The sequence below is a fragment of the Sylvia atricapilla genome, chromosome 3 (assembly GCF_009819655.1).
Source record: "Sylvia atricapilla isolate bSylAtr1 chromosome 3, bSylAtr1.pri, whole genome shotgun sequence".
Classification (NCBI taxonomy): domain Eukaryota; kingdom Metazoa; phylum Chordata; class Aves; order Passeriformes; family Sylviidae; genus Sylvia; species Sylvia atricapilla.
Window position 1 is genome coordinate 45,945,653 of NC_089142.1, and position 20,243 is coordinate 45,965,895.

General features: G+C 38.7%; 1 protein-coding gene across 1 annotated transcript in view; it reads right to left on the minus strand.

Annotated features, from left to right (window-relative positions):
* The window catches only part of REV3L (REV3 like, DNA directed polymerase zeta catalytic subunit), a 112,345-nt gene that overhangs the window by 3,923 nt on the left and 88,179 nt on the right, over window positions 1–20,243 (minus strand). Inside the window, exons 19-30 of the mRNA XM_066315252.1 lie at window positions 20,016–20,131; window positions 14,452–14,570; window positions 13,709–13,827; window positions 12,593–12,734; window positions 8,497–8,741; window positions 7,397–7,505; window positions 6,351–6,557; window positions 5,621–5,730; window positions 4,517–4,631; window positions 2,932–3,069; window positions 1,883–2,073; window positions 595–841 (exon numbers count right to left, since the gene is read on the minus strand). Of these exons, the coding sequence (XP_066171349.1) occupies window positions 595–841; window positions 1,883–2,073; window positions 2,932–3,069; window positions 4,517–4,631; window positions 5,621–5,730; window positions 6,351–6,557; window positions 7,397–7,505; window positions 8,497–8,741; window positions 12,593–12,734; window positions 13,709–13,827; window positions 14,452–14,570; window positions 20,016–20,131 (1,858 nt within the window). The remainder of the gene's footprint in view (window positions 1–594; window positions 842–1,882; window positions 2,074–2,931; window positions 3,070–4,516; window positions 4,632–5,620; window positions 5,731–6,350; window positions 6,558–7,396; window positions 7,506–8,496; window positions 8,742–12,592; window positions 12,735–13,708; window positions 13,828–14,451; window positions 14,571–20,015; window positions 20,132–20,243) is intronic.

A 20,243-nucleotide genomic window follows, 5' to 3' on the forward strand; every position in this document is an offset into this window, starting at 1 on the left:
ACAGATACTCTGTCTTTCATCATCCCCTTTTGTCAGGGGAATCACAAAATAAATTCCAGCTATTTAATGCTTCTTTTCCTGCATCTCAATGACTTCTTTAACTTTTGGGGAAGTCATGTTTGGATATTATTGGTTTTAAATCTCTGGTGACACAAATTTTTAAAATGTTCCTGCTGTGGGGCATGCCACCTTTTCTATACAGAGGAAAGATCTTCAGAACATTTTGGAAAACCAGGAGTTCCAATATCTAATATAGTGAGATATAAAATGTGGTATGGCCAAACAGATGCACATACACATACTGAAAATAGAGTTATGGCAAAACATTCTCTTAAACTATAGAAAGGATCAGGAAACAGATGACTGTGATCAACCCTGCACAGAAGGGTTAACTGAAAAAACTGATTTACTACATTAAAATAACCCCACACAGAAGATCTAAGAATGAGGTCTGCATATTTGAGCACCAAACATTGCTTCACAAAGTAACCTTTGCTGTTCCTTCCTATCAACTTCACTCCACTAGAAGAAACAACAAGGCCAAAGAGCACACAGAGGCACCGCACTTGCTAGCCCTTGTTTGAAAACACTCACCCGGGGCAGCTCGTGGTACCAGCTGAAGACGTCTATGCCAATGAGCGAGAACACCCTGGCCAGGGGGGGCAGGATCTGTTTGCTGATGTAGTAGGTGGCGTTGAGCCTCAGGCTGGGGTCCTGCAGCACTTCCAGGGGCCGCCGGACGAGCTGGATCAGGGGCAGGCCAGGCATGCCGTACACGATGACGTAGGGCACGCGCTCCCCGACGCGCGGCTCGGAGCGACGGTCGTAGGCGAGCATCCTCCTGTCAAAACACAGCCTTGAGAATGCACCCAGAGGCAGATTCACAGTTACTGCATTTGCTTGTAAACTCCCCCATCTGATTAGATTACTTGCTCTCCAGATGACCGCAGTTAGTGCCTATTATGAAGCACAGGACCAAAATGTTTTATTTTTAATTTGTCTTATGATTGGACCTATATTTTAAACTTGGGACACAAGCCCTAAAGACACGGTCTGTTTCAGGTCACTTGGCTTTGCATGCAGACTGTTTTCTAGCTACCACTTCCTTAAAGAAATATTTTAATAAGGAACAGCCAGGGTACTAAAAAGAGCTCAAGTACAATTTGCTTTCTGGTCAAATTCTGGTCCTTTGCTTTCTGACACTGCTTGCTCAGTAGAATGTTACCTTCCTCAAATTGAATTATCCTTTACTCAGAAAGCAAAGGACAATTCAATTTGAAGTAGGTATCAGTTTTGGACTTGGATGTTATTTTATTTAAAAAGCATAGCTTAATTGGAAGACCTTCTGTATTAAGCAAGGTGACAAAACGTTCCAGCTTACATTATCTATTTTTGTATTACTGATCAAGGTTATCAACAAGATGAAACATTAACTTTAAGTAAGGCACTTTATTGAAAATGAAGAACTATGCTTGGTAATGTATTTCACAGCACTAAGAGATATCACTGTCATAATGTCTAACATATCTAATAACCGTGAGTGATGAGTAATCCTGGAGAGTCCAGCCCTTGTACAGAACCCAAACTGTAAGTAACAGAAGTGAACAACACACTGTAGAGTGTCCTGACAAGACTCTCCTCTTGAACATGTGGCTCTTTTCCAGGACTACAAAATGGTTTTCTAGGACAATCTCTTTTCACACACAGAAGAAAGTCACGGACAACTGCTTCAACCGTATTTGAAGGAGAGATCTGACTGCTATCTGTAACTTGACAGTACAAAGGTTAAGAGAAAAAGTATCCATAATCTGCTACCCATAACCTGTCAGCACAAAGGCCGAGATAAGAAATATCTATGATTAGCACTTCTTGATCTCATTACCTGGTGATTTCCAGAGCAGGTACACAGGCTCCAGGTTTGTATGCTGAGCTCCCTCTGTACTCTTTTGCAAAGATGAAGTCCTGCATGCTGGCTTTTCCTTCCAGTAACTTCATGCATTGATTCTGAACATACTGCTTGATCTGACTTATGTCCCGTGTTTCAAATAGCAGCTTGATAGAACACTCAAGTATCTTTACAACATAAGAAGAAAGGTGAGGAAAATATAAATGTTTGACTAAAAGAGAATTCAAATCCATTCAGTAAATTACATGGAAATACAATAACACTGCTTAGAGAAAGTACCAGTGATGAACTAGGATATCAATAGGATAACAATTGGTTATAACAACAGGTTGCAATTTCTTCCACTCAAAGACATTCATAAGCACATCACTGGAAAACTTTTTCCTCAGTTTGCCACATCTTTCATGACATCATCCATACTCCATCACTAAGATTTTTTTCAACAATTATAGAAGTTTCCAAAGTATGAGAGAAGATGTTTTTCCCTGCCATCTAAAATATTTTGCCATGACTTTAGTAAACCGTTCTATGTGATAACCTTTTTACTGGCATACATATCTTTTAATTTGGCTAAGAATACGATTTCTCAATTTCTTTTTAACCTCTCAATACACAGCTTAAAATAAACAGTCAAGAAAGCATATTTTAAAGGAATTCTTAGCTTAACTAGGTTTATATAAATGAGCTATTTGGAAGACAGATCACTGTGTCTCACTCATTTGGCAGTAGTACTTCCAGTTAAAGTGAATGGGGAACAAGAATGGTCACTCTAGGACAAATGATCTTAGAGAGGGCTTACATGGGCCAAGGGCTTTTATGGTGTTTTTAGGGGATGAAATATAAGCTGTAAAATACAAGTCCATGTAATGCTGTAAAACATCTTCAATTTATCTTTCAAATGGCTCACACAAGAAAAACAGATGAAGATTAAGACAACTCAAAGGACTAAAAACTCTGAGAAAGGACAAATATGATAAAACAGAAGATTATAATTTCATTCAGGAAGACATCTATGAATACTTTACCTTGGAAACAGCAGGACAGGAGTCCCTTCGGACTGTCTCTATGCCTTTTGCATCAAATACCGGGTCCTTCTGGTCCAGTGTTTCATACATGTAACCCACATACCTCTTTTTAGTTTGCAGGACACATGGCAAGTAGACCTGGAATGTTTAGAAAGAAGAGAGCCCAGTCTGGAATGTGTTGGAAATATAAGGTGACTTTGAACATAAAAGGTTTCCTAAGGAATACTGTGCTTTGTTGGTTTGTTTGTTGGGATTTTCTTTCCTTGTTGTTTGTTTGGTTCTTTTTTTATTAAACCATTACAACTGAAAAAATAGATAAAAGGACTCTTAAGATGGCTGAGGAAGTTTGGCTTCTGTGGTGTTCCACTCTTGAATCACTTTATATTCCACGTAGCTGAAGCTCAGACGGAAAGTAACACACAGTATAAATGGTTGCAAATACCTTTATTTTTCTGGACTGCACCTGTCACCATGTCTAATGTAACTATTATCTTTCTTTCTTATAAAGACAACTTCATTTTAAACATCAGAAAAGAAAATGCTCCCAGCAAAAGTAGAGGCTTAGAACTTCCTGTTTTCAAACTTTATCCAAAAAGGATTAATGCCAAAAATCTGCTAGTATTTCCATTTGGAGAAAGTATGGCTTTTAAATGCCTGTGCTTGGAAAACAGTTTTCTCAGTTATAGATTTTTAAGATCATGGTCTCTTTTGCTTGTTTTCTCCAACCTCTTATTCCATTCTTGATTGTGTAAATATTCCTTGACTACTTTCAAATGAAAGAATGGAGAACAATTCCTTCTTTGTAGTGTTTCTAGGATAACATCACATCTTCCTGATTCTCATGGAAGAGGGAGCAGTGAGTTTAGGTTGCCTCAGACTTACAAATTTTGATTGACCTTGTTGAGTCAGGTATCTACTTTGAAAATATCCAGACCACCTGATCTGATGCTAACTGACCTGAACACCTTGTTAATGACTTTACAGTGACAAACTTCCAGCAAAATCCATAACATATTGCCTTACTCTTCTATAGAAGATTCCTTGTGGCTAATATTTCTTCCAGAAGCCTATTGAATGGACTTTTATGATTTTTCATTTTACAGGTATACATATCACATGGACATATGTTGAAGTGTGCTAAGACTGGCTGAAAAATAAATATCAGGCTTGTAATTAATGCACTGGAATCTGGGATAGTGAACACTTCCCCTGCTAAGTTGCACACATTGATTCAGTCGTAGGTATACTATACCAAACGGAGGGAGATATTTCCAAAAACTGATGAATGAGAGAGGAATTCAAACTGCCTGATGCTGCCAGCACAACAAGCCAGTGATGTGAAATCAGGAATATTTCTTTTTACTGTTCACACTATAGTGCTCCTCTGAAAAGGTCCCTGAGGCATTAAGGAGCTTGCAATATACCCACAGAAACAGCACAGCACATAACTTGTTTATCCTGATGTACATTAGGGTTCAAAATATCTTTTATCTTCAACTTTTTTTTTTGGGGGGGGGGTCTGTTTAGTTTTTGTTGTTGTTTTGATAACACCCAACACATTTTAAGCAAACTATTTTTCTTTTACCTTTTCAAACTTCAGTTTAACAGGCTTGGGATTTGTTGCTGTTACAGCTTCAGCAATTTCTTGACCAATCTTAAAAGACTGCTCCTTTGTGGCTCCTTTCAAGAGTACAAACATGCTACAAGAAATCAGACATAGGAAGTGAGTGCAAATCTATTCAACATGGTTCCTGAAAATTATAAGCTATAGTTTCCTGGTAGCAAGGCAGGGATGTTATTATAAGCCAAAAATCTGAGAACCTTCAGTGTTCAGCATGAGATGAGGAGTGCCAAAGGGCTGATGAATGCTGTGACTATCTGATGAGGCAGCAAATGGACTGCTCCTAGGCACCGTAAAACTGGAGTTCCCAGGAAAGAATTGTAAGGAGCTCTGGTATGCCATTTTTCCCCCACTATGGGCAGCAGCAGGATTTTACTTCCTTTCTCCAACAATGTTTTTTTTTAAATGAAACCACTATGAATTCAGTATCTTTGAAATGTCAAGTCTTTTATCAGATCTGGCTGAAATCAGTCACTGGATTTGTAAGTTATTAAGAAAGGACAGCCAGACAAGATTTGTTTCCCAATGGCTGAGAAATTATCCAAGTGTGGAACAGAGATGGATATGCCTAGAGCATGGCTATTATTTAGATGAAAGACTGAGAAAATGTATGTCAGGCAGCCTAATAATATCTCTGTATGCTCTGGTGGCTGCTTTTGAATTGTATTCACTTCTGAAGCTTAAAATGGTGCCTTCCTCGAAGTGCAACACCTACTGTGTTATATATACTCTATTTTCCAAAATAAAAATGGCATCAGAAACAGGCAGAAAAATAATAATTTGTTAAATTAGATTTATATTAATTCACAACTGAAAAAATACTGGCCCTGCTCTTTCTGTTCCACATAATTTTCAGAAGAAAGGAAACCTTTAAAGTGCTTAAAGAAACCTAAGCAAACTCGGTATTATTCACTTTGCATATTCTGCAAGGCAATAAAGCAACATCCAAAGCGGATCCACATACTCTTTTCAGCATCACTAATTCGCCTTGTTGAGAACAAAGGCAAAATCTATATATGAAGAACTACTATGATTTTAAAACATTTTAAGAAGCAGACCATGGATTACCTGTCTGTATCACCATATACAACATGAGCACCCCATTTTTTTGTATCATTCACCAGTTTAATGGCACGCTCCAATGTTTCTCTGGCTTTGTGGACAATGCTGTCTCCAATCTGCAAAGTTAGATTGAAAATGTTTATTCTACTGCAAACCAAATACCAGCTCTTAGTAAACAGAGTCTAACCATGCTTGATTTTGTGATGAAAATCATTGTGTTGAGACGATATATTTTATTTCATGGTTTAAATGCATATAATAAATAAAAAGGTTGCTTAACTTACCCTGAAATAACAAGAAATAAAGGAAAATTATTAAAAATTATTAAGTATTAAAATAAAGAAAAACGAGTTTTAAACTTCTTTAGAAGTATTAAAAATCTATGGAGAAGACAAGACTGCTCAAGATTGTTCTCTCCAGTTTTTGCATTCTGTTGATTCCTATGAAAACTAAGAAAAAGCTACAATGTTTTGTTCTATTTCCACTATTAGAATTGTAATCCAATCTAACTTCGGAAACAGTTCTACAGATATCCCAACTCCAAATGCTCCTTTATGGGAAGAAAAAGAAGATGACCTTTGTATTTTTCTGGAATATCACAAATAAATCTTAAGCTGCCGATTTTCAGTACTACAAATAAAAACAGCTTTTCTGAAGGTATTTAGTTTGTTTCAAATAATGTTATCTGACCAGTGTCTTTCCAACATTTTTATACATTTTTACCTGCAACCCTTACCTCAGTGCATGGCATTCTTCCAGAAAAATTAGCAGCAGTATAGCCAAAAGTAAAATTAGCAATATATTTAAGACCCAACTGACGAGCTTCAAGCATTCGAGTCACAGCCTTGTCATGTTTGTAAGCCTTCATTGACTGTTTCACCATTATCCTGGTCTTCAAGATTTCTTCTAGCATCCTTGGCAGCACACCCTTTCTTACTGAAGGCTGCCATGAAGGGAACAAAGAAAAACATGGTATTAGAAAGCCCAACATAAACACTTAAGAGTAAAATCAAACCGCAGAACTCTTAGCTAATCACTGACAGGAAGACAAATTAACTAGCAAGATGCCCCAGACACCAACAGTTTGACTTTTCCCACAAATATTACAAGGAACCTAGAATAGGCAAAGCTCTTAAGGACAAAACAAATAGCTTTTTGTTCTTTGTATTCATCAGCCCTGCAGATGCAATGTTTACAGAACCTTATTAACTGAGACATCAATATCTAGCTGTTAATTCTCAAAGTATTAAATGCTGAAGGAGCATTATCTTTTAAAAATTCTGCAAATATTCTTTACTTAAAGCTTTTGTTTTACATTAAATACAGGTATGCTGGTGATTGCCTAACAGCTTCAGGCCATATACATTACACATCAGCCAGCAGGACACATCACAAAATGAGAACAATAGAAAGCAAGTCAGGGAGTTTAATTTCCCAAATCATTACCCTTTTTCTAAGAAAGCGTTCTGCTACACAGGCAGGAGAAAAATGAATTGTTACACACAGATAATTACTGTTTGATCCCCAAACTGCACAAGTAAAATACAGTTTAATTATAGATTAAATAAGCCTTCAGTATAAAGGAAAGCATAAAGACATTTTACTTCCTGAAATGCCAGAAGTTCAGCACTTTGACAAATATCAAAAACATTGTGAAATGAAAGAACGAACCTCCCTTTCTGTCTGCTCTTAATACAGCAAAATATAAGCTACAATACTAATTTGATCTTGAGTCAGCCAACAGGCACTGAAAACGCTGTCACAGAGCACTAATATCATTACCTTGACAAAAGCTACTCCACTGGGTGACACTGTGATATCATGTCTAATCTGGTAGAGTAAGTCAGGAGGTACTCTCAGAGATGTACAGCCAAATTTGAATGCATCATATCTAATAAAGAGAAAATTTAAATATGAAGACAAGACATTCATTTACAGAATTATCAAGCAAAAACATCAGCTCACATTAAAATGCTAATAATGCCAGCAAGGACAGAATAATATCAGGTATAAACAAACATTACATAATTTCAAATTTCTTAGCTACATACAGAATGTTCTAGGAACAAAGTAGTAATAAATAGCTAAATTCCAATGCATGCATAATTTATCAGTTCTGCTCTGTGTTATGAATTATTACCAAATACTGAGTTAGTGGAAGCATGTACTCAGTACTGTAATCCCCTGTGGAAACCATGCATGTTTACTAAGTACCACACTGCACTTACTTTCTTCCTACAAAATCAGAATTTCAAATCAGAAACTTGAAAATCTGATGATGACACCTAGCAATTACTGCAGGCATCTTTTCATCCTTCAAAATAGTATTTTATAGAGGTAATTATAATGAGCAGTGAGATCTTTTTCCAATTAACAGAATAACTGTTAAACTCAATAAAAGATGCTACAAAGAATAACTCAACGGTACCTATTAATTTTTAGTAATTAGAACCAGAGTGAACTACAAGTGATACAGGATTAATCATAATTCATTGAGGAATAACCCCAGTCCAGTTTTGAAGACAGATGGTGGACTTATAATAATTTTAACTTATTCTGAAGCAGTATTAAAAACCAGCATCACCACAAGGATCAAAGAGGTGTACATACACACATCCACAGAGCTGTGTCCAGGGGTTTTTAAGAGAACAGAATCTAATTCTATATTTAATTAAAAATACATACTGATGTGTATATGTATGTGTATACACACGTGCACACACCCACATGGGAGACTTTTATCATCTGCATTGTGTAACAGAAAATGGTGCTATTCATACAAGCCCATCGTTTCCAATGGCAACTAGGGGTTCTTGGTACCTTAGAAAAGACACTCAGGTATCTAAGGAATCAAAGATTGTGAGAAAAGAGTAACAACTTACTTTCCTAAGTTTTCAACATGTCCCAGGCAGGTAGAATAACAGTAGTTGTATGCTATGACAATGGAAGGATACAAGGACTGGAAATCCAAGACAAGAACAGCATTGCTGTAAAAGCGGGATTCTGGCTCCATTATCAAGGGAACACATTGTGGGGCTTTCATCTGAGCTCGCTGCTGGACGCTGGGAGTCACAGCAATGTAGTTCATTGGCTTTGCAATGCGCAGCATCACTGACTCCACACGGTACTGCAAAACAGTTTGGATACAACCATTACAATTTCTAAAGAGCAGAACAAAGGTGTGTTAACTATGGCAAGCACACACTTACATTTCCTGAATTTAAAGTTCAGGTAACTACTTTCCCATAATAAATAGCCATGCTCTTAACATATATTTTAATTGTATTTTAAATCACTAGATCATTTTCTGGTCCCTTCCAACCCTACTGTTCTATGAGTCTGCACTCTGTATTACATACAGGGGAGCTTATTCATGTGTTTCCTCTTCATTTAGCCCTCGTCATTGAAAATTGAATATTTTTTATACATGGAAAAAATAAACATCCAACAGGTTTCAACAATATTTGTGGATGACCATGCTACTGTCAGTGAATGAGTGCTTGCTAAACTGTACTACTGTTACACTTGCAGATCACCAAAGAAAACAAAGTATAATATGCAGTAAATGCACTGGGTATATGCTTTCTCCCTGATACCACAAGTAGAACAGGAAGCATAGAACAACAAACACCCCATTCAAGACACCACAAAATGTAGTACGTGTAACTGGCAAGGAGAGGAAAAAAAACCCAGCTTTATTTATTTGTGCATTTCTCAATGCTTTAGTAAAGCACAAGTGGGCAGGTACGTGGTGTATACATTCACAATAAACACCAAAATAGCTGAAAACTACATACATGGGTGGCAAGGGACTGAAAATCCCAAAAAATCAAAGAATGATTCTATACAGTTGCAAAATCCTGTGCTCTGTAAGCAACTAAATCACTGTTAAAGACCAGGTGCCTGACACACTGTGCATTCAATCATTGTACTGAACAGGTTACATATTATTTCTTTTACCTTGAAGTTACAAGTGAACTTACAGAACCAACAGCTTTAACAAGACCCTGCACTTTAAAAAGATGTGGGGGTTGATGTGCAGTTAGGGAGCAACATAAACTGCCACTGCTGCCTTGCACTAATTGCACGCTGATTTGTGTCCAGCGAAGAACATGGATGTGTGACAAGGAGGTCAGGGACTGGTTCTGGCAAGACATAGATTTTGGGGTTTTTTTCCTAGTTTTCATAGCATCATAGAATTTAGGTTGGAAAAGACCTCTAAGATCACCAAATCCAACTGTTAACCCAGTGCTGCCAAGCACCACATCTACATATCTCCTAACTCCAGGGATGGTGACCCTAGACAGCCTGTTCCAATGCCTGACCATCCTCCTGGAGAAGAAATTTTTTTAACATCCAATCTAAACCAGCCATGGAACAAATTGAGGCCATTTCCTCTTGTTTAATTGCTTTTTACTTGGGAGACTGACCCCCACCTCACTACAGCCTCCTTTCAGAGAGTTATAAAGAGCAATAAGGTCACCCCTGAGCCTCCTTTTCTCCAGGCTAAACAACCCCAGCACCCTCAGCTGCTCCTCACAGGACTTGTGCTCCAGACCCTTCACCAGCTTCACTGCCCTTCTCTGGTCTTGGTCCAGCCCCTCAGTGTCCTTCTTGTACTAAAGGGGCCCAAACTGAACACAGGATTTGAGGTGTGGCCTCACCAGTGCTGAGTAAAGACAGACAACCTGGTGCTGCTGGCCACATAATTTTTGACAGAGGCCAGGATGCCACTGGCTTTCTTGGTCGCCTGGGAACACACTGGCTCATGTTCAGCTGCTGTTGACCAGCACTCTCAGGTCCTTTTCCTCTGGGCAGTTTTCCAGCCATTCTTGCTGTAGCTTGCAGCCCTTCATGGGGTTGTTGGGAGCCAAGGGCAGAACCCTTACACAACTGGCCTCAGCCCATCAATCCAGCCTGTCCAGATCCCTCTCTAGAGCCTTATTACCCTCCAGCAGATCTACACTCCCTCCCAACCTGGAGTTGTCTGCAAACTGACTAAGGGAGCACTTGGTCCCATTGTCTCGATCATCAATAAAGATACAAAACAGGACTGGCCTCCTGTTTGTTACCCATGCTGACTGCAGATAGACCTCAGTTGGGCTATCGATCCTACCACCTTTTTTTAGCCAGGGGAGAAGCCCTAATCCCTAAGTTTCCATTCTCAGATCCATCTGTGGTTCCTAACACATCAATAAACCTTTTGTCTTTGCTCCCATGTGGATCTTCAACCCCTACCACCACTGAGACAGCAGACTAAAGGACTTTCCTAGGACACTGTTTCTCAACCTTTGGTGTGATGCTCCCAGGTTTCTCTCTAGTGAGCCTGGTCTTATTCCTTTCTCCCTTCAAATCAAGTTTAAAGCTCTCTTCATGAGCCCTGCTGACTCCTGAGCAAAACTCAGCAAGTTCTTCAAACATCTGACTAATTAATTATCTGTATGCCTACGACAATCTCTTGTTAGATTTTGTTTAATCTACTAAGAAATGTTCAAGATGGCTTAATACAACAAAACAAAATAATTTTAAAAAGTTATTATAAACCTCAATGAGAGTTGCAAACATGGAAAAACAAAATATCTGAAATCTGTTCTTATTACTATTCATTTTAACATGTTTTTTAACTAAGAAGTAGTATCTTCAGAAAGGGTAGCGATTCTTCTGTGTAAAAAAAAAATCTGAGGTGACTGGGAATTGTTACAAGTGCCATTTTTGTGATCTAGAAAGTTTCAATGGAAACAGAACATAAGTGCACAGAAGGGAAGAGAAAAGAACAGTCAGGATAGAAAATGCAGCATGCTTCTGTTGCTCACTCCCACTCACAGACATCTGAGAAAAAGACAGGCAGAACAGTCTTTGTGGGCTGCAATCATGACAGTTTAAGCATATCTCTGTTGGCAGCATGCCAGTCCCACACTCCCTGTCCCTAGCTGTGCATTTCTCTTCCCTTGCTCCAACAGTGGTATTTTCTGGTAATATGGTAAACCACATCAGGGAGCTAAACTGGCAAATACCTCCTGAACACTGCCATGGTTCTGCTGATGGTGCCCGTCTGCCTGCTCCCCTTTTTACCCCAAATATAGGGTCATTACCAGAAAGACCAACAAGAACCTGCTCTGGGTCAAGAGATGACACAGGCAACTGCAGTCCAAGAAAAAAGGTGGCAAAAGTTTTTTAACTGGATTGAATTGTTAAGGAAGCTGCAGCTTCAGACACTCCCATATTTGGCTCCCATATGATAACAGAGAAGCTGTAACATGACAGAGTAGCCAACTCTCATTTCAGGTGCTGTTCAGGTCTCACATGTAGCCATGAAAGCAGTTCGTTTAGCCTAGTCACTCACAATCTGCTCAAGGACAGCTTTTGGTATTACTGGAGACTGCTGGGCTCCCTAACAAAGTGCACATCTTGCTCTGTTCTTCTCCCTTTTCCCTTTGATGCTAGTATCAAAATAATGGAACCACAAACATCTTGCATGACACGTATTTAATAAAGCCAGAACCCCTCTTGTCTTATTGTAAAATCTTACCCAGAGGTCTGCTGCATCAGAAATGCCACTTGGAACATACTCAATGCTGCTTTGTCTGCTCCGAAAGAACCAATCTCATCTTTCTAAAACATGATTAATTATATTTCCTAATGTTTTAGAAAGCACTCATTTTCATCTAAGTGTGAACAATACCAACTCAAAGGGGAAGCTTAGTGCTCCTGAAGTCAGCAGAAGAAATTCACTTGTGTGATTATATTTGGGGAACTCTATTTTTAACAGCTATTTTTAAACTCTGAGACTAGGCAATCCAAAAGCAGCAATAATAGATTGAACACTACTCTTTACGTTTCCATTTCATGTTAATTCATGTTAACAGCCTTTTGTGACCCTTTGAAAATACACATATGGACTGGGAAGATACCGAAGAACTAGAGTATTTTGTAAAAACTGTTTTAGTTTTGTGAAGTATAAGGAGAACGAAGTCTTACCTGGGAGCCTCTTGTTAATACATGCAAAAACTGAATGCCAAAAACTCTTGCCATTTCACTTGTTCTGTCAATTAAATCCAGTTTGTCTAACAACAGGAGATTCCCACGAACCCGGCTAACATAATGATCAACCATTTTCCATCTGTGAGAGTGAACACCTCGTTATAAACAATCAGAAGAGTGCTGCTCTTTCTACTAAGACAAATGTATTTTCATGATAATTTGCAACAAACAAGCAAATAAAATTTTCCTCTGGAACATTTTCATACAACTCTTTCAAAAGTGTGGCATATATAAATAGACAGTTACATTTTCTAAAGATAAACACAGAATGTGTTACAGCATGCTACTGTTAAGGCATTTAGCAATGATATACTATATCCTGTTCTCCTCACTGCCCCAAAGTATTACCAAAACAGACACAACTACCTCCTCATCTCTTTACATGTTTTTTAACTGAGTGGACCTTTGTGGAAACATCCCTCAGTATTAAGAATGCCTATCACAGCTGAAAATAGATTAATATTTTCAGTATAAACTACGTTTCCACTTAGTTACAACATTTAACTTTAACAGAAATTTTATGTATGTCACGAACAACATACAGATCAGAACAGTTTCACAAATTGTTCATACCACACAATACCAAATTGCTTTGAGAAGAATGAAGCTGAATGTGATACATATGAAGGTACTTTTAAGCAGCTATAGCTACTATCTTAACATCTTGTGTGCTGCTTCGCAGTACTCTCAATCTTTGCTTGACACACACTTGAAGTGAAACGGAACCCTGGAAGTTCATTAAACGCCCTTCTGATTAATACTATCCACAAAATAAAATAAAGACATTTCAGAACTTCAAAATAGTATAGCTCTTCAGGTATATTGAAAACGAAATTGTAAATACTTTGTTGTAATATTGAGGTTATAACTATACAACAGAACATATCCAAGTAAATCAGCTCAGTTGCTGCATATATACTGCCCTAGTGCCTGAGCCAAATTGATTATTTCTTCCTATGCTGACTTTACCTTACACCTATCCAATGTTAAGAATCTAGCCTTTAAAAAAAGCAAACAAAATGCACACACAAAAATGGATTAATAGATCATTACCTGTAGACATCTGCTTTATTGTCAAACCAATCTGACAGAACTCGGAACGTGAACAAAGGAAAACGATGATGAAGAACATGAAAGCCCACATTTTCAAAAGTGTAATTTGTTAGATTCACCTAGAAAAACACAGCGGACATGTCAAGATGTGTGATGGCTCTCATAATGGAAAAGCCTCTACTTTTCAAAAACTACAAGAACAAAATTTAATATTTTTCTATTAGTATTTTGTTTAAAAAGTTAGTATTTATTCTTAGAAATCCCTCTTTACAAGTCAGGAAAAAGCATTCCTTATCAATTGAAAAGAATATGAAGAGTTAAGCAGTTCATAAAGATCAGGTCTGAACTTGGCCAGAACAAGATTTATAAAGAGTGGGCTATTTGAATATTAAATGGAAAGTTATAAACAGAACAAAAAAAAAGTAAATATGACAGCTTAAAATATGTTCAAATACTGAATGAAGTAAAAGCAGCATACTAGACAAATTCCTAAAACAAGTAAGCTGCTCTCAAAACCCACAAATCAGTGAAGAGGAATATCATTAACAAACATAGAAAAATAAGGGCTTCATCACTTTATAGTTTAGAGATATGCAAAACCCATTCTCACAAACTGCCAAACTACTCTGTTTGTAAAGGTGTATAAAGAAAAAGAGATCTAGATGTTACACGAAACTTTCAACAAAGTCTGCAATAATTAGAAAACCCAGTGAGTCAAAACATTAACCTTTCAAAAAATTTACCTCATGTCTCATCATCCTCCAAATATTCAAGACAATTCGCCCAACAATATGTATTTCACTCATTGCATCTGCTCCGTATTCATCCAGCTCAGTGGAAAATCTGTTCTCTTTATTTTCATCTAAAAACATTAAAGGAAACTATATTAAACAAGTTATAAGACAGTAAAAACCAGATCAAGCCATCCCTCTTCCAGTGTGTGCTCTCTAGAAAAATAAGAATTCATAAAGATTACTGCTGATTCCACAAAATCATTTATTTACCAGTTGTCCACACACAATCTCTAAATAAAACTGCTCTTGCCCTTTGCAGAGAACTCTTACTTCAGTTTCACTGAAATAGTGTCCAAAGCAATATATTCTCCATAGTGAATATATTGGTTATGCAATACTGAATGTTACTTCAGAGTCAGCTGCACATGCAGTAGTACACAAGGGAAGGGAAGGGAAGGGAAGGGAAGGGAAGGGAAGGGAAGGGAAGGGAAGGGAAGGGAAGGGAAGGAAGGGAAGGAAGGGAAGGGAAGGGAAGGGAAGGGAAGGGAAGGGAAGGGAAGGGAAGGGAAGGGAAGGGAAGGGAAGGGAAGGGAAGGGAAGGGAAGGGAAGGGAAGGGAAGGGAAGGGAAGGGAAGGGAAGGGAAGGGAAGGGAAGGGAAGGGAAGGGAAGGGAAGGGAAGGGAAGGGAAGGGAAGGAAGGGAAGGGAAGGGAAGGGAAGGGAAGGGAAGGGAAGGGAAGGAAGGGAAGGGAAGGGAAGGGAAGGGAAGGGAAGGGAAGGGAAGGGAAGGGAAGGGAAGGGAAGGGAAGGGAAGGGAAGGGAAGGGAAGGGAAGGGAAGGAAGGGAAGGGAAGGGAAGGGAAGGGAAGGGAAGGGAAGGGAAGGGAAGGGAAGGAAGGGAAGGGAAGGGAAGGGAAGGGAAGGGAAGGGAAGGAAGGGAAGGGAAGGGAAGGGAAGGGAAGGGAAGGGAAGGGAAGGGAAGGGAAGGGAAGGGAAGGGAAGGGAAGGGAAGGGAAGGAAGGGAAGGGAAGGGAAGGGAAGGGAAGGGAAGGGAAGGGAAGGGAAGGGAAGGGAAGGGAAGGGAAGGGAAGGGAAGGGAAGGGAAGGGAAGGGAAGGGAAGGGAAGGGAAGGGAAGGGAAGGGAAGGGAAGGGAAGGGAAGAGTGATTTTTGCCCTAAGGAGTTTATAACTCAAGACTTTACTTGCAATGATCTTACACAGTCTGAACCAGATCATGGCAGAGAAAATTCAGCCTCTTTCATACAGTAAAAGCAAACCCACTGCAGTGTGAGTGGGTAGACATGAGTTCTGGACAGCACAGGGAGAAGGAAACAGGAAGGAACCATTGCAGATGCAGAAGCAGTGCTCTAAATCCTTCTGTCAGACAGCAGTAACTAAAGTAGAGAAATAGATCCTCTTTTGCTATCCTTGATCTTTGCCATGCTTTGGAATACTACAGCACAAGAGAAGACAGTCTTTTTGGTATACATTTCCTTAAATTATCTTTTTTTCTGTCATTACAAGTCTACTGTTTTTGGTGCTCTTTCCAGAGTTTACATAGATTTTTTTAAAATGTACCATACAGACTGAAATACATTATGAAAACGCACTGATCCGCAGTCTTATTTATTATTACTTTAATGGGAGAGAAATCACTTCAAGGCAATTTTCCCATAATTCTAAATCCATACCCATTTTAAAACTGTTGGTTGCTCTGTATTCTGCCACCACTCATTTATCAGGTACAGCACAGCCTGTACAGTACCCTGCTAATATAATGCAGAACATTTTGGACAGAGAGTGTAGAAGTGTGGATACACACTGCTTTGCAATAATGACCAGAACTAAACAATTAGATCCTCAGACAGTTGTGAAGAACATTTACCCTCGATAACAGATGTAAAAATTGCCAGAAATGCTGCAGAACTGCTATGAAACAACATAATACATACTAATTTTGTGTGTTGTTCTTCAAATGTGTGCAATATTAATTAAAATATGGTTAAGAAAACCTATTTGTCATTTACTGACCTTATCAGTGAATCACAGATCCTTCACAAAATTTAGCAGACCATTTGTACACTTCGTCAAAATGCATACTGTCTTTTTAACTTCCTTATTATTTCAGATTTTTAAGGAGGAAACCCAGCAAGTTCTCTTTCCATGTTTGGATGGAAAAATGCCCCACCAAGTAGCAACACTTTTTCTCCTGCTTTTCTTCATTTCCACATGCTGGATTCTCCTGTGAAAGTGAGGAACTTGTATTTCTCCCTGCTCCATTTTTTTTAATTGGAAGCAGAAACTATCTAACTACTTTCTGCAGTGTCCTCCCAGTTCTCTTTTGACTTGTTTAGGAGATTTCCTATATTAAGTTTGCTTCATGTCTTGCTGGTAAAAAACAGGAAGCAAAGTATACTGTGATCACAAGAGAGACCCACTGCCTGAGGAACTCTGCCTGTGATGAGCACCACTATATTACAAAAACCTGCACTACTTCACAACTGGTGCAGGAAATGTATCACCAGAACCATGTACGCCTCTTTGGGAACCGTGCTGGTAAGAAGCAGAACAGGATATTCCTCCTATCTTTCAACTGCATGAGATGAAATAAAAAGAAGTCTCCTCTTATCCTCTCTTACCTACTCCCTAACTTTGAGCTGTGATGCAAAGGAGGAAACAGGAGGCTACAGTGCACACACAAAAAATGCCACCATGTACATGCACAGCATGCACTTGTGACGTGTCCTATGACTTATGAATAGTTCACTTGTAAATGGCAAAGGGAGCACCTGACTCAGCCAATAAAGCAACACCAGAGAGAAGTTCAGCTTCCTTTTTGTTAAGAGGGAAGGGAAAAGGAAAAAGGAAAAGGAAAAAGGAAAAGTTCCTTCCATCTTTATTTCAATAGGAGGAAAGAGAGGCATACTTCTTGAAGGAGCACTTCCTGTTTTGAAAATATAGCATGTGAAGAAGGGAGAAAAATACAAAGCATAGGGGTTGGAAAAGCAAGAGGAAGACAGTTGGGGTCAAAACCATGGACAAGGAGGCCCCAAAGCAACAGAGAACACAACAACTTGCACATATATGGTCACGCATGCAAGCCCACATTTATGGCATGACATTTCTTGGGAAGAGCTCATCCTTTTCTCATCTTTCTGCTGCAATTCTGTCAAGAACCAAAACCAAAACCCAACCCACTCACTTTAAAATAACACCAGCTCTTACAAACACTTTTAAGTGCTATGTATTCCACTTGTGAGTGTCCATCTACCAGCTGGCACAGGAACATCTGCACTACAAACACCAGTGCTGTGCAAATTGTGCCTATGCTCTGCATGCCCACTTGAACTTCATGTAAAAAAACGTTAGGGGCTACAATCCTGATTTCCTTCATTAGAACTGAACCCATGTTGTGTGGGACTTCATAGTTGTAGGGAAGGAAACCTGGCTGTGAAATATGTGGGAACATTACCATTAGGAACCATATAGTTCCCTTTCTTCTTTGGGGACCCATTCACATGTATCCCAAAATCAGTTACTTCAGGAAGAGCTTATGTCAGGAAGATGAGTACTTCTAACAGCTTTGATGATCGAATTGCTTGGTTCTGCATTAACTACAGTGCAGAGAGAGCTGTCCTGCAAGACATGAACTGTGACTCAGCCTCTGAGAACAGCAGAGACACATGTCCCAAACTGAAGAGATTGTTAAACCATACTTCTAGAGTAGAGTAGTAAACCTTAGTGATCTTTGGAGGTTTTAAAAAACCTTTGACTACAACACTTACTGTTCCTCTTACCACAGACATTGCAAATATTCTGATGTAATGGGTCAAAAAAATTTCTGAACATCGGTCAGCACCTCTGAAGACTGTACCCAGAGGCATTATTTTGCAACTAGTGTATCATCTATATTTGAGCCATCAGGGAAACTGAATGACAAGTTTAATGCAATCCATTATTATTCCTGAAGAACAAATTTGAGAGCTTTGTGCTGAAGAAAAAAACTTATGAGCATTGATGGCCTATTCATATTTAAACTATCACGTGATCTTGTTTTCAAATATAAAGTATTTAAAAATTCACCAAAGTTCAATTGCTAATAACTTTCAGTTGAAGATACAGACTTTTTTCTAGTGTTTTGTTGTGTCTGCCCCTACAACTCTTCCAGCTTCTAATCATCCACAGCTTCCTGGGCCAGACATTACTTTCACATGTATCATAGATCCCAATGGATTTTTCTTGCAAGAATTTATCTCCTTCTGAAGCAATGTACACTTTAAGCATTTGTACTACCTTGCGACAAGGAACCGAAGAGTTCAGCAATGCTGAGATTAAAAATCAACTTCTATTCTATAGCTGCCACTTGCTAGCTTCACTTGATTTCTGGTTCTTGCATTGGAAAAGACCATGAAAACCCAATCTCTATTTCCCTTTACATCCCTCAATATTTCACAGACTTTTACCTTTCCTACACCATTTTGTCTCTTCTGGAATCCCAAATTACTAAATTACTAGACACATTTGGATTACCCTTCTCATCTTAACCAGTTCCCCTATATCCACTTTGATGGGAGGAGAAGGTCATGAGGAGGCTACAACCTCAACATCTGAGGTACAAGCACACTACAGATTTTTACATTTACATTTATTGCTTTTTATTTTCCTAGCTCGATTCCTAACATTTGCCTTTGCAACCATTAGAAAGCAACAGGTCCAAGTTTTTAATAGAACAATCCCAGTAATGGACTTCTTATTTCACAGTGATTTAATTTCTGTACAGATCTTTGACAAGAGCCCTGGCAAAACCAGCTTTTTCAACTGTTTTGATTTTTAAAATATCCCTCATCCACATCACCTTGATGACTGCAAAGAGCTACAACATTTTTTTTTCATTTTACAAAGTCATCCTGACACTTCTCAGGTGCAACAGCACATTTATTTAACCAACTCCATTCTTTAGAATGATGGCTTCTATTGATTGGCTAAGTATAGACACTAGGCTTACCATCCTCATCCAAGTTTTCTTGCCAGTCTAAACAGACTTTTTTACAAATGCTGGAGGAAAGCATCAGGACTTGGGCCCAATAAAATTTGCTTAAAGTACAAGAATGATCATTGAAAGTGAGGATTTCATTACAAAGCTGCTGTCCAGGACAACTGCTGCTCAGGAGCAGTTTTATGTTCTTGTGTTTCTTTCCAGCCAGAGAAATCACAAACAGTGAATATGGTAGATACTCTGAATGACAGGAGCCAAGGGAAGCAAAAGAAGGTTTGGTAGCAGAAGCACCTCCAATAACTGAAAACTTAACACACAACTACAGAATGTAAGTCCAGGTTCATGAATACAGAACACACACAGAAGTGGAATATGCCAGGAATTTGAAAATTCAGAAAACACTAGAATCTCATTGGTATTTCTCATTTTTTGGGGGGCTGTGTGTATGATTATACTATTAACAACACAGGAGCAAGAACAAAAAAGGTCTATCTGAAGAAACACTCTGCATTTGTTTTTAAAATTTGTTCATAGATTTCAACTTGCTTCTACTGGAACAGGACTCAACAAATATCTTACCTGGCACACGAGAAATCATCTGGCATAAATCAACATTCAGTGCCGCAGCCCTCTGTAAGAGATAACCCCAGGAATGCATCTGGACTTCATAGCCTAGCAAAATGTCTGGGTCATATCTAGAGAGGCAGGGGGACAAGAAAAAATGAGCTTCATATAATTTACAGTAATATTTTCCATGAACAAAGTATAAACAGGATTGCATTCAAATTATGTTGAGTTTAAAAAAGA